Genomic DNA, 14508 nt, shown 5'->3' on the forward strand with positions numbered 1-14508 from the left:
TCCCACCAACTTTGTTTAGAGTGTCCCTCTGGCTATTTGTGAGTCATCAACAGTCTTAGAAATTACTGTGCGCATTAAGAAAATGCATAGTTTCGACTTTTTATTCCTTTGAGGAATCACATGTAAAAATCGAAAATAAAACGTCAATAGTCAAATGTGTTTTTATCACCACTAGTAAGACATTTAACTGTAATATATATTTCTGTTGTATAGTTGTCCTGGCAATGTATCTGCACCTCATAGATGCCCAGCCGGAACATTCAACGTCTACACAGGAAAAAGCAGTATTAGTGACTGCAAGGTACTGACATCATCATACAGCTCAGTGCCTCCTAAACCTGTTCTGTCACGGCCTCCTTTGAAAGCTAAAGAAATAGCCTCTTTTGCTTTTCTTCCTAGCAGGCCAATAGACCTTTTTCACAGCAGACATTTTGACGTGTCAGGATGTGAACACCAGTCATTACAGCAATGTAATGCAGCAGTCAAGAATCAATTACACCTGTGTTTCAAGTCAGAATGCCACAGTGAAAAAGATCTGTTCACCTTTAGTTTCACTTCTTCCCCTCATCATGTGCATGTGTACCTTAAATATCTCAAATACTGTGTTTAATGCTGTATGACAGGTAATATAGTTGTCATTATACTGTCTTTACTCATTTCATTTCTGTATGTTGCAGCCTTGTTTTCCAGGTCTGATCAGCTCAGAGGACAGAGTGAACTGTCGGCTGTGTCCTGCTGGTTTTTCATGTGACCCAGCGAATGGGACGCTTTCATTATGCCTCCCAGGACAACATTCTCCTGAGGGGGTCCTACAGTGTCTGACTTGCCCCGTAGACTCTGTCTGCAACTCTGGCTTCCCTCAGAAGGTATCAATGGCAGCAGACTTTATCAAATCCAGATACATCCTCTTAAAAAAACATTTTGTATCTGAGAAAGAAAAACCTTGACAGTCCTGTGGTCGGTGAACTGTGTTTAGAATATAGAATTAATCAAAGTCATTGCTCTTTAATTGCTCTCTTATATATGCCTTATAGTGTGGGCCTGGCAAGGAGCCCAGCCTAGATCACACTGTGTGTAATGACTGCGCCCCTGGATTCTATTCAACTGTGTGCACTATCCAGTGTCTTCGGTGTCCAGCAGGTAATGCAGTAAGACCATTTGAAAGTGGATTTGAATAATTAAAATGTCAATTTGTGATTATTAAGGACACCAGAAATGACCAAATGTGTCCTCTTTCTACCATAGGAAGTTACTGTCCAGATAATGCCATGTCACAGCCTCTTCCCTGTCCTCCTGGTTGGTCGTCCACACCTGAACGGACTTTCTGCCGTAGGTGTAATGCTACGTCCTCACTATGCGGGGGATCGGCGGCCCCTCGCTGGAGCCAATCAGTGCATAGATCGAGTCAACCCAACATCTGTCGACCAGGAACATACAAAGACGCGAGGGAGGAGTTAGCATGTATGATCTGTCCTACAGGTTAGTGTTTATCACTGCTTACTGTCATTTGTTTTACAGTTTTCTTTCTTCCTGGATGACGCCTAATATGTATTTGAGCATGTTTTTCTTCGCCCCAGGTCATTACTGTGTAGGCGGTGTAGCTGTACCTTGTCCTGCAGGGACTTATGGCTCTAAAGAAGGTCTGCAGAGGCTGAGAGACTGCACAATCTGTCCTGCAGGTAGACTGGCAAACCTTCTATGTTGTTATACTGAAGGTTTCAATCCCAAAGACTTTAAATTTCTGCAGAAAATCAGATCACTGTAACCACAAACGTAACCATTCAGTTACAGTGTCTCTGGTCTAATTGGCCAATTTTATTTAGTTAATGGTTTTGCATGACTTTACCACATATGGTATCCTGTAAAAAATGTTCTTATGACCTTACCTATAAATACTTTTCTCTAGGGTTTTACTGTCTGGAAGGCAGCTCATGGAGACCCACCTCCCAGTTCCTGTGCCCACAGGGCTTTTACTGTGAAGAAGGCACCGCCACCCCTCATGGGTCACCTTGCCCTGCTGGTACAGCGGGGGAACAACTGGGTCAGACAAGTAGGGCAGCCTGTAAGAGATGTAGAGAAGGACGCTTCTGTCCTGCAGGTAAGTCTTAGCACTAATACACTGACTTCAATGCAGCAACAAATACTGAAATGCTGAAACAAAATTGCATAAGAGTAGGTAACTACAGCCAAAGAACATGAAATGAAGATCAAATTTAGAGCTAAAATGTTACTGCAGGATGTACTGTGCCCACTGTCCCATTTTGTATGTTATGCATGTGTGCGTGTGTGTGTGACACAGGCTCATCGGGTCCTGGCTTGCCCTGTGCTCGGGGGAGATATTGCCCTGCTGGCACCTTGGAAGAAGCGATATGTCCTCGAGGCACCTTCACCCCTCATCAAGGGGCAATAAGTGAGTTTATATACCACTCATCATGTATATTTTCCCTTTGCCAAGTAAAAATTCTTATTTGGAAACAGCTCCCTCAAAAGCTCAGCTAAACCTATTATGGTGCTGTAGCAGTCTATCATAACAAGAATTCAGTGATAGTATAAATATGTAAGTGTTGTTTAGTTACCATGATGAACCGGATTATATGGATGAGAAACTGCAACAGATGGATGCCAAGAGGGCAAAGAGAGAATGCGTCAATAAAAAAACACAACTGCTGATAGCAAGCTGGAGCTGTGAGACCACTATAGAAAAGATGATGAGGGGAAACCTGACTGTGCTACATGAGCAGTAAGTATAGAACAGGGGGAGATCACAAAACGCCAACTGATGGCTTTAAATATGAATCCTAACAGATATCCTAATAAAGTAGGCCTACAGTGTATTCCAAACCTACATTCATCTTAGCACAACAACAATATGTTTGTCACCATTTCCTCCAGGTGTGAAGGATTGTCTCAAATGCCCTGCTGGCTTTTATTGTCCTGAGGGGACAAGCGACCCTGTGCCCTGTCCGCCAGGCTCCTTCAACCCCCTAGAGGGTCAGGATGAGCTGGCTGATTGCAGAGAGTGCTATGCAGGGAAGGCCTGCACACAGGTAGCTCTGAGAGCCCCTGATGTGGACTGCATGCAAGGGTAAGTAATCTCAGATTTTCTGTCAACCACGGTTCAGTGATACTGCAAACTTGTGTTTCCGATGCTGTATATATGAACGGCTACTGAGACTCACACATGCATTAAAAATTCTCTTGTTGCCTGTAATGTAATCCTGCCTAGGCATTGTTATTCTATGATTCTGATCGGTTTGCCTGAATCCTAAGGTTTGTGTGTCCTCCTGGTTCCTCGAAACCCAACAACCCAACTAATGCTTGCCCACCGGGGACACTGAGCAACCGCACTGACCTCACTGATCGCTCACAGTGTCAACTGTGCCCAGCGCGATATGCCTGTCTTCGAGGTGCCATTCATCCTTCACACAAATACATGTTCAGTTGGAATTTAAAAGCACTGTTTGATATTTCATAGCATCACAAGAAATTAATTTATTTGCTTCTGCCTTATAAATAAGAATTACCAATGAATGTCTCTATGAGTTTGATCACTGTATCCACATTAACATTCATTTACTTTCCTAAAATATTCTTGTGTGTTCACATGTTTTAAAAGCTATAATAACAATTCCCAAAATATTTTAAAATTATACCACCATCAAGGTATTTGGTCAAACGTATAGTGATATTTGATCGTGTCAGTATCGTCTAGACCTACTTCATATCAAGAAAATATATAGCTTGGAGCTTGTTTGGAAGTTTTCCCACCTTGATGCCTATATCATTTATACTTCATCAGGAACTGGTGGTATCCAGAGACCACCACTCTCCTGCTTTGCGGGGCATTATTGTCCCCCTGGAACTATGTTCCCCACCCAGTACAAGTGTCCCGTGGGGACATGGAATGGTCACAGTGGATTGGAAGCTGAAAGTGAGTGTCGGCCGTGCCCACAGGGCTGGTACTGTTTGGCTGGGTCTGGAGCTCCGTCAGGTCGATGCAGTTCTGGACACTACTGTCCTGAAGGTACACATGAGTACAGCTGGTAATATTGGTAGTATCTACAGTATATTAAACTGATGCATTTGTTTACTGCTTTACTTCAGAAGACTAAAACAAAATCTTTAAAGTAAAGACATGTTTTACTCTGCAAACTGTTCAAGACTAAATACAGCTTTACATACATTTATTTTATAGATAAGATTTTTCTCTTCCACAGTTGTAATCACGACTCATTCATGTAGATATAACTGTGTCGATGTTTCTTCACCAGGGACTGCATATGGCACCCAGTTTCCTTGCCCTGCAGGCACCTACAGCATGCGAATGGGTAACAGACACAGAGAAGACTGCCTGATCTGTCCTGAAGGCTCCTTCTGTCAGCAGGGCACCTCCAAGCCTTCACCATGCCCACCGTAAGCAGTAATTGTGTGTGTGATGATGAAGAGGATGATGATATGGAAAGACTTTGCTATAAAACCGGTAAAATGAAGGATTAAGCTGGTGTAATAAATATGATTTAGTACATCCGCTCTATCCTGTCTTTCTCCAGCTCCACATTTCTCCGTCTGAAAGGAGGTCGGAGGCTGGAGGACTGCTCTGCTTGCCCTGCTGGCTATTTTTGTCCCCACTCAGCCACTGTCAACCCAAGAGTGTGTGGAGCTGGCAGTTACTCTGTAAGGCCCCATCTTTAACAGAGTCCACTGTGACTGGTCAAATGAAAGAACCAGTGGAAACCAGTACTTGTGTTTTAGTCTTGTCCTTCCATAAGCAATTTTGATTGTCCTATTTTTAGATTAGCATTTTCCGCCCACATTGATATCGTCTTACATTACTCACCATGTATGTACATCTGTAAATGTCAGCAAGATGAGCAGCTAAATTTTATTATCGTTTGTTTTTTGCTCTCAACATTGAAGCAGTATCAATGTTATTCCAGCATCTTCTATGTTATATCTTTTCTCCCTTGCGTTGTCAGTCTGTTTTTTTTCTGTGTCCCTCCCCCATACTAGTTGATATCTTTAACTTTAACTCTCTGAATCTTCCTTCACGTTCTCTTGTGTGTAGGACGAGGGCTCTGTGGAGTGTTCTCCCTGCCTGCAGGGCCACTACTGCAGTAATGAGACCACTAGTGAGGAAGCCATGTTAAGCGTCATGGTGTGCCCCCCAGGTTTTCTCTGCTCTCAGGGTTTGGCCCGAGACCCCCAGCGCTCAGCCACCCTGTGTCCTCGAGGCTTCTACTGCCCAGGAGGAGGCATTGTGAGTCAAAGAACGATACATACAGCAATGGAGGAATTTTGTTTAATTGATTTAGTCTGCTTTTTGGAGCATTAAACTACTACTAAATGCAATTTCCTTTACAGGATCCCAACCCCATTCCTTGCCCTAATGGTAGCTACAGTGAATTTCCTGGTCTCCGTGACATGAGCGAGTGTGTCCAGTGTCCAGAGGGGAAGTACTGTTACTCTGAGGAGTCTCAAGAGCAGCCTATTACCAGCCCTGTAAGTCACCACATAAATGATCTGTACAGTGTTTGAAGAACAAATATATCTGACCCATTTCTGATGTAGTAATTTTACATGATTATATAATCATATACAGAGTAAATGGATACATATGAGACATTTTTTTTAAAGATATTTATAACATAGGTGAACAATATACTTACAAAATAAATGACACGATTATCTTGTATTCTGTAATGTTTCAGACGGGGGTGTGTCCTGATGGGCACTATTGCCCCCGAGGGACCGGGTACCCCTATACATACCCCTGCCAGGCCGGCCAGTACAGGAACAACACACTTGGTCACAGTGGAGAGGAGTGTGTTTTATGTCCATCCAGGTATTACTGTGGCAGGTTGGGAACTCACTCGCCCTTAGTCTGCCCTCAGGTACTGTGGGAATATCTAGCATTTAAAAAATGTTTTACTGCATGGAAGAGACAGTGTAACTTCTCCATAGGTGTGCTTTCCACTACATAAATAAGATCTCAGATAGTAACAGTCTGTTTCTCTTTCTCCTTTCTCTCTTTTTCTCACACATTTCATAGGGCTTTTACTGTCCAGAGCGCACTTCTACTCCAGAAGCGTGTCCTGAAGGAACCTACAGCTCTCGCTCCGCTCTCAGTGATGGGTCTGAGTGCTCCCCTTGTGGTGGAGGCCAGTATTGCTCTGGTGTGGGACTCACAGAGCCCTCTGGAAGCTGCAAAGAGCGCTTCTACTGTAGAGAGGGAGCCAAGTCTGCAGTACGAGAATACTGTTTTAATAATTTATTAAACAAAGCTTGTTAGTCATGAATTTTTAATCCTATTCTTTATACATTTTGTTCTTCAGTAACTTCCATGAAGTGCTAGTCTTCCTGAGGCCCACAAGTACATTTAGTTAAATCAATGATAACATATTCTCTAACTGATTTTTTTTTTTTTTTATCAAGAAGAGGTACAGCAAAAAGATTGGAGCAACTTTCTATATCAGTGACTCAAATCAAACTACCACCACAAGATAGTTTTACAATCTCTGATTTTCCGTGTCAGAAATTCACATTTTACAGTTTATGTATTGCATTCCATTACTTGGAATGGGCATTTTAGGAATGAAATTATTCCCTTATTCCCTACAGCAAATTTTTGCTTCTCTTTACATGTATGCACTGTGAATATGTCCAGACTCCAGGTGATGGTCCGACAGGAGGTTTGTGTCCAGCAGGAAGTTATTGCCCTCCAGCTTCTTCTACCCCCCTCCCCTGTCCCCCCGGCACCTTCAACAATATAACTGGCCTCGGCAGACCTGAGGAGTGTGTCAGCTGTCCACCAGGGTAGTGTCACTCATATTCACTCACTGTTATTTTTTCCAATACAATTGTTCTGATATCAGTTGATTTTTATAAAAGGGCTTTGTGAAATTGAGGCTAATATACTTCTCTCCTCGTCAGTTTCTATTGTTTAGGTTACAACAACACCTCACCTTCGGGTCTTTGTTTTCCTGGTTACTACTGTACGGGTGGCTCAGCTTCTCCTGTTCAGAATGAAGCAGAAAAGGGTTATTTTACATTGGAGGGGGCATTCAGGGCACAACCATGTCATCTTGGCACTTTTCAGATGGTAGGAAATCATCCATACGGAACACCAAGTGCTGCTCCTCTGAAATTGTACAGTTAAAATTAGATAATGAGATAATGCCATACTCAAGGTTATTCCCTTGTCTATAAATCCTCCACAGCATCGAGGTGCACAGTCATGTGTGGACTGTCAGGGAGGCAGACTGTGTAACCAGACAGGCTTGTCCCTGGCACCACTGTGTCCCACGGGACACTACTGTCCTCCAGGGTCCTCTGTCGCTCGCCCCTGTCCTCCAGTCAGTATCCATGTGTTAGTGTGTGTGTGAAAGAATGTTGGGGTGTTTATTCAGCTGCTCATACCTATTCTTCAGTCAACTTCTTATGTGTATTCTTACTCTGTCTAAGATAGTTAATATTTTAAAATGACGCTATGTGATTATTCAGGGTTCCTACTCTGACCAGCCTGGTGGTGATGCTGTGCAGCACTGTCGCCCATGCGAAGCTGGTTGGTTCTGCAGCAGAGCCGGTCTCTCTAACCCGCAGGGTCTCTGTGAGCCGGGACACTACTGCACCTCTGGAGCCTCCACTGCCACTCCAGTAAGATGAATAACAACATTGATAATATGGCTTCCAGCAGCTTATCCAAAAAAGTAAAAAAAACAAATAGTATGAAATTGTAAGAAGAACATAATTACATGACAGCATTTTAAGAAGTGGTCAGTATAAAACTGGTTTTATCTTGTGTCTTTATGTAAAATCAAGATATAAAGTGTCTCCGTCCTGGTATCTGAGGTTGTGCATGGATAATAAGATAATTCATTCAATCATCTCATTCTCAGGAATTTAAGTGACTGCTATGTTTGGATAACCAAATTGCTGTTAAAATAGTTGCTTTTTATTCAGTCTATAAACATTATTCATATGCAGCAATGTAAAAAGAAACCAGGCTATAATGCCTTTCAAATTTACCATGCTGCTTTCAGATGATGATGAAATCTTTGACATTTTGTCTGCTATGTGCTTGCTGATGATTTGTGCTTCTAATTTGGTTTTGCAAAAGTAAGGTAATGTAAGGACAAAGAGAAAGAAAAACATGGGGCAATTTAAAGAGGTGGAAATATCCTGGTTCTTAAGTGGAGTATTTGTGCTTAAAGAGGTGTAGCTGATTTTAATGGCAGCCATTAATTTCCCACACACTCAGAAAGTGTTTTCTCTCATTTGATATGAATATGAATTAGAGACATGTTCAGTTCAACTCTGCATTAGTTAAATAAATAACTGTTTTTCAGAAATGTGTTTTGGATAAGCTGCAGTGCGTGGGAGATGAATGACAGCTATTAACTCAGACTGCCCACAGCTTAAACGTCGAACTGGAACCGAATGCCAAAATGATCAAACTTTGTAATATTCACATGATTACTCCAACATTCCTACAGGTGACTGTGGCCTCTGGGGGTACTTGTCCTGCAGGCTATGTTTGCCCACGAGGGACCAAGTACCCCCAGCAGCACCCCTGCCCTGCAGGAACCTGGAGCAGCACTGTGGGAGCCCATAACCTGTCCTCCTGCTGGCCTTGCCCTCCAAGACTCCACTGCAACAGTACAGGACTAAGCCAGCCCTCAGGAATCTGTGACACAGGTAGGAGAATTAGTTATCTGTGCCATTATTGAAAAGCACATTTGATGTTTTACAACATTAATTTTCATACTTCATTTTATGGAGGGTGAAGTTGTCTGTTCTTTCTTTTCTTACCTCTCATACAAGAGAGATGAGAGCATCATCATCATCTCTGTGGTTTATGACAGTAAATTTTGTATCTAATGATTTATAGGGTATTACTGTTCAGGAGGGGCTGTGTCAGCAATGCCCTCAGGTGGAGTGACAGGGGACATTTGTCCAGTTGGACACTACTGTCCCATGGGCTCAGCTTCTCCTGTACTCTGCCCTGATGGAACTTTTTCAAACACTACAGGTATAAAAAAAATATCATGCACCTGTATGATAAATGAGGGATCAAAATGTGAAATATAAAAAGCAGGTGACTTTTCATTTATTCTTTCTTTCCTTTATTCTGGGATGAAGGGGCAGAAACATGTGATGACTGTCCCTCAGGGACCTACTGTCTATCAGGAGAAGGTGTCCAGCCCTGTCCAGTAGGACACTACTGTCTTGGTGGTGGTGTTGAAGGCATCCTGCCTTGCCCTCCTGGCACATACAGCCCTCAGTTTGGCCTCAGCCAAGTGGAGCAGTGCCTCATTTGTCCAGCAGGTGAGAGTATCGTCACATGTTTGTCTTCAGTCCCCTGTCTGCAAGACACTGGGAAGTCTTCCATAAAATGTTGGTGAAATTAGTTGAATTTTAATGCATTAAATTGTGATTTATTTGCTGGATGTGTTGAAACCATTTGATTTAAACAAAGGTCATAATAGAAGATAATCACATTTAATTAACTAGAGGAGGAATACTTTCAGACGTGATGGGATCTGTTATAAGCATTTTAATGATTTCCATGCTTTACTGTTACTGCAATGATGTTCTCCATTTTTTGACAACAGGGTTCTACTGTGAGGACTGGGGTCTGTTTGAACCTACTGGGCCCTGTCAGGCTGGTTATTACTGCATAGCAGGTACACATGTATCATACGAGCAAACTTGTAGACTTTTATTAGTAGACAACATGTCAGCCATATGTCAAATATTACCCGTCATCTAACCTGCTGTACAAATGCTTTTGTATTGCTGAACTGGATTTGAAGACTGAACCTAACTGAAATGTACAACTTCTCAAGGTGTAAACTTTCAGAACCCAGATGGCAACTTCAGCACAGGAGTAGGAGGAGAATGTCCAAAGGGGAGGTACTGTCCTGAGGGCACCAGTCTCCCTCTGCCCTGTCCTCTAGGGACCTACTCTAACAGGTGGGTAGGCCAAAATATTACACATACATAAACTTAAGCGGTTAACCTTTTTTTGTTTACTGTTTAACCGTATATGTTTGTGTGTGTATGGCTGCAGTCTTCATCTGACGGACATCTCTGGCTGTAGTCCATGTCCAGCGGGTCACTTCTGTGGTACTGCAGGTCTCACTCATCCATCCGGCGTGTGTAAGGCAGGATTCTACTGTCCAGGGGGAGATACAACAGCTACAGGTAAAATGACAAAATATTGACTTTTTATGTTTTTCGTGAGAAGTTAATTTCATTTGTGCTTGCGGGATAAAGGCCCAATAATTAACTCCATTAATCCTTTCTGCAGGGTAAACTTGGTTTGATCATCTTCAAATATTAACTCAATGATTCAACAGTTCCTTAATCAATGATTATTAATTAACACATTTCTTGCATGAACTGAAGTAGTGGAGAGCAGAACTAATATATAATGTGTGAATAGAAGTCTTATGAATATGCATCAGATAGAGGAGAAACAGATGCTGATAAATGCACAAAATCTGAATGTGTGAGGGTGTTTTGCTGAATGAATGATTACTGAATTAATCAGGGTCTATCACAGGATTCATCACATTAAAGGCTTAGCAGTCATAATCTCAGTAATTTATCACATCTAATTGGTTTTTCTTCTCCAGGCTCAGAAGGAGGTCTTTGCCCACCAGCTCATTACTGCCCTGAGGGCAGTGCTAGTCCACTGTCTTGCCCAGCTGGAACATACACCAACCTCACTGGCCAGTCCCTGTGTTCCCGCTGCCCTGCTGGATACTACTGTCCAGAAAAGACTGGCAACTTCACCATCTTCCCCTGTCCTCCTGGATTCTACTGCCCTGATGGTAGACTCGCCCAAATCACAAAGAATCGTGCTTATGATTCTTCATAAATATCCTGTAAACTTTGATATATTGTAAACTAGCATGGTGTCTAAAAAGGAGCCTTTTGTTGCACTGAAGATTTTCTCTGATTTGATAAACTATTCCCCCCAGCTTTTACAATATAGGTAAAAATTATAGCATTTGAAACACCAACATTGCTACCTTTTTAAAATCTAATTGTATTGTCTGCATAGGTACTAGGCATGCCACCCAGTTCCCATGTCCTCGTGGATACTACAACCCAGAGCCCATGACTCAGAGTCTGGACAGCTGCCTACCTTGTCCTCCAGGACACTACTGTGAGAAGGAGAGGCTGACCAAAGTGTCTGGAAAGTGCAAGGCTGGTCAGTAATAGTGTCTTTGTTTATTTCTACCAAGGATAGAATCACAGCCATGCGGCCTAGTTTCTCAGTGTCAGGACTTTGTCCTCTGTGCGAGCCTATTTGTCTCTAGGGGCCGGCAAGCCAGTCCAAAGCAGTCTGTGAGACTTTGGGGGTAGGGAAAAAAAAAGAGTGCACATTAAGCACGAAACATTATGACACAACACCAGCCACATCAGTCAATATTTTACTTCTCTTTATACACTTTTATTTCAGCCTTTCAGCAAGAACAGTAGCTTTTAAATAATCCCCTCTATATTATTTATTTATGTGCAAATCTGCAAATCAGCCTAGCTCCATATATCAATAACAAAATGCATTCAAGTCTCAGGCAGATATTAGAGTTATGGCTACCTGCTTTTTCCCATGGCTGACTCATCTCCCTCATATTTCTGCACTGCTGTCTTGCTGCTCCGTTGAGCATCTTTCTTCACCCTGTGCTGAGAAGGTCAGAGAGATCACAGTCGGCGAGAGGCAGCAGTCAAAACTTCACTATATCACCTTCATTATCTCCCACTTTGTCTCCTGCTGTGTTTTTTCCTCTCAGGTTGGTTCTGCGTGTCAGCTGCATGGAACTCCCAGCCTTTTGACCTGGACAATTACACAAACGCCAACTGTCTATGCCCAGCTACCTCCACAGGGGGGCGCTGCCAGGTGGGCTTTTACTGCCCCTTAGGTAGCTCTGAGCCCCTGCCTTGTCCACCGGGAACCTTCTGCAACATCTCAGGTACTTGGGCACTGATAATAAAATACATAGTGATGCACAGTAGTCACTAGCCCACAGTCAGCATGTCAGTGGTCTCATTATTGAGAGCATGATAGAGTATAGTATATGAACAGTGAAGAAATAGATAAGATAAACCTGGGGCAGTTTAATTCCAGGCCCCTGAGAAGTGCAGCTATTCAGCAGGACAAGATGTCAGTCTCTACTCAACATATAGGTAATAGTTTTGGGCATATAAAATACAAATAACAAATGCACTGTGTGTTGCTCAAAAGGTTTGGCTCTACCAATGGGCCCCTGTTCCCCTGGGTATTACTGTGTAGGAGAAGCCACTGAGGCCAGACCAACAGATGGAGAAACAGGCAGTGTCTGTCCACCTGGGACATACTGTGGTAAGCCCTGCTTTACTGCCTTGGAACAATTGTATCGATAAATTGCCAACACAGTTTTGAAGCGTATTAATAGTTGTGTATTCTGGTGGTTGGTGAAATGGGCAGTGCACTGGGCCTAGTATACTCCTTTTTAATATTTATAATTGCATTTAATTGTAAAAAAAAAATTCTCATATAGAAAGTGGAGCACATTGTAACCTTAAGCAGTATTAGACTGAAGGTGCTGAGACAAACTGAGACCATCAATTAAGTAAGTTATAAGAACAGTTTATACAACAGTTAGTTAGTGTTACATTTATGGTCGTTATCTATCTTAGATTGTCACAAACTTTGCAAAGATGAATATATTTCCAGAAATATTTGAATTACATTATGTATGGTCGTCAGAAGAGGATGAAGGGAAGGGAAGAAGCCTGGATACTTAAGCACGCACCTGAAGTAACATGTAGACTCACGTACGGAGAAGAAGGAAGATTGAAAAACAGCTAATGTAGCAAGCTAGTGTGCAGGGCAGGAAAGTGTTTTGTGCCTGTCCACTATTTGTGTTGGCGTAGCCAAATAAATGATAAAATAAACAAACAAATCATAATCAGTTGTTGCCTATTTAACTAATATGGCGCTGTATGAAATCAATATCACACTCAAGGTTGTGATGTTGTACAGAATATCAGCACGGCTGTCATTTGGTCATAGGTATGAGGCCGCCGAGTACCGATGATCGAATCACAGCCTCTCGTGCCCTCTTGTGTGATACTGCTTAAATATCATAGACCAATACAACATAGTAGAAGAGTCTGCAAAGTCATATCATATTTTACTTTATATTCAAAAGGCAGCTCTTTGGAATTGATTGGACTTGCTTTTTATAGTAAGTTTCCTCCAGATTTCTTTCTACAGACCAGACATGCAAATTAGGTGGACTGAAACTCTAGAATAGCTATAACTATGACTCAGGTGGTTTCAACACCCTATGAATGTGAGTCATCTTGTGTCTATTTGTGTTAGTCTGTTGATAAACTGTTGACCTTTGTAGGGTGTCTCCACACTTTATGTTCAGTGTATCCTGTGTCACGAATCCTGTCTCAGCCATGCTTACTTTTGCCGCCCTGCCTCTGTCTCCTGCCGCTCTCCATCCTCCCACAAGATGCTCACTTGTCTCTCTTTCCCTAATCACCCAGTCAAGACTGCCACACCCACCTCACCTGTTTCCCATTACCTACTCAGTTCACAGTATAAATACCAGCTGTTTTTTTTTTCCAGATTGTTGTGTCATTCATGTTCTGTATGTTGTTGTGTTCTTACCTGTTATGTTCCTGTACCTTCCTGCCTGCTTGGAAGGTTTTATAAGCACCATTGCCTCTAATAAAATTGAGCTGTTCTGGTGGTTCTGGTCTGTGACTGCCTTTGGGTCCTCTCTTGTGTTGAACAAACCGTGACATCCTGGTATTAACTACAGTGCCCTGTAGTCTTGCATAGGCATTGGTATGCAAAGGTAACAAATGAACAGATGACTGAATGACAGCCTTCTCCAATTATTTCTCTCTACAGTTGAGGGCTCAGGAGAGCCAGAGTTGTGTCCAGCTGGTACTTTCTCCCCAGTGCCAGGTCTAAGAAGTGAGGCTGGCTGTCAGCCCTGTACCGCAGGGTTCTACTGCAGAGGAGAAGGTCTCCGGGCTCCGACTGGACCCTGCAGCCAAGGTCAGTATTATAAAACTTAAAATGTTGTTCGTTCGATAGAAGTATAACTGTTACTGATACTTTTGTTAAAGGTTCGATCTCCTTTCCATCCTTTTACACCCCATTGCATTGTGTCTCTTGTCACTTGATAGGCTATTGGTGTCCCCCTGGTCAGAGTGTGGCTACAGCTCTGCCATGTCCTGCTGGTCACTTCTGCCCACAAGGTAGCGCAGCCCCCGAGCGCTGCCCATCAGGAACATATCAGGACAGAGAGAAACAGAAGGCCTGCACTGTCTGTGAGGCAGGTAGGAGTCGTTACCACTGTTTTTTTTTTTTTTTTTACCTTCTCTGGAGAAAAATATATTTCAAGTGCTTTGTGTATTGAACTTGATGGCTTGTTCACATGCGTGTGTTCCTGCACTTGTCAAGTTTGTTGAAAGAAGTAGTGTACAAATATAGGT

At 42.6% G+C, this 14508-nt stretch overlaps 1 protein-coding gene across 1 annotated transcript in view; it reads left to right on the forward strand.

The window, feature by feature from the left end:
* The first annotated feature begins 1268 nt into the window (after nucleotides 1-1268).
* Nucleotides 1269-14508, forward strand: part of LOC111665041 (uncharacterized) — a 49359-nt gene continuing 36119 nt past the window's right edge. Inside the window, exons 1-29 of the mRNA XM_087177602.1 lie at nucleotides 1269-1479; nucleotides 1578-1679; nucleotides 1907-2098; nucleotides 2300-2410; nucleotides 2893-3085; nucleotides 3271-3407; nucleotides 3800-4024; nucleotides 4272-4413; nucleotides 4551-4674; nucleotides 5066-5257; nucleotides 5362-5499; nucleotides 5709-5891; nucleotides 6050-6244; nucleotides 6665-6813; nucleotides 6931-7099; nucleotides 7218-7352; nucleotides 7501-7653; nucleotides 8493-8694; nucleotides 8888-9028; nucleotides 9139-9324; nucleotides 9612-9683; nucleotides 9846-9972; nucleotides 10070-10203; nucleotides 10638-10835; nucleotides 11069-11218; nucleotides 11802-11981; nucleotides 12254-12370; nucleotides 13919-14068; nucleotides 14200-14352. Of these exons, the coding sequence (XP_087033728.1) occupies nucleotides 1269-1479; nucleotides 1578-1679; nucleotides 1907-2098; nucleotides 2300-2410; nucleotides 2893-3085; nucleotides 3271-3407; nucleotides 3800-4024; nucleotides 4272-4413; nucleotides 4551-4674; nucleotides 5066-5257; nucleotides 5362-5499; nucleotides 5709-5891; nucleotides 6050-6244; nucleotides 6665-6813; nucleotides 6931-7099; nucleotides 7218-7352; nucleotides 7501-7653; nucleotides 8493-8694; nucleotides 8888-9028; nucleotides 9139-9324; nucleotides 9612-9683; nucleotides 9846-9972; nucleotides 10070-10203; nucleotides 10638-10835; nucleotides 11069-11218; nucleotides 11802-11981; nucleotides 12254-12370; nucleotides 13919-14068; nucleotides 14200-14352 (4561 nt within the window). The remainder of the gene's footprint in view (nucleotides 1480-1577; nucleotides 1680-1906; nucleotides 2099-2299; nucleotides 2411-2892; nucleotides 3086-3270; nucleotides 3408-3799; nucleotides 4025-4271; nucleotides 4414-4550; nucleotides 4675-5065; nucleotides 5258-5361; nucleotides 5500-5708; nucleotides 5892-6049; nucleotides 6245-6664; nucleotides 6814-6930; nucleotides 7100-7217; nucleotides 7353-7500; nucleotides 7654-8492; nucleotides 8695-8887; nucleotides 9029-9138; nucleotides 9325-9611; nucleotides 9684-9845; nucleotides 9973-10069; nucleotides 10204-10637; nucleotides 10836-11068; nucleotides 11219-11801; nucleotides 11982-12253; nucleotides 12371-13918; nucleotides 14069-14199; nucleotides 14353-14508) is intronic.

The sequence above is a fragment of the Seriola lalandi genome, unplaced genomic scaffold, assembly GCF_002814215.2.
Source record: "Seriola lalandi dorsalis isolate HSWRI2012SDOR001 ecotype SW California unplaced genomic scaffold, Sedor1 jcf7180002054613, whole genome shotgun sequence".
In the NCBI taxonomy this organism is placed as follows: domain Eukaryota; kingdom Metazoa; phylum Chordata; class Actinopteri; order Carangiformes; family Carangidae; genus Seriola; species Seriola lalandi.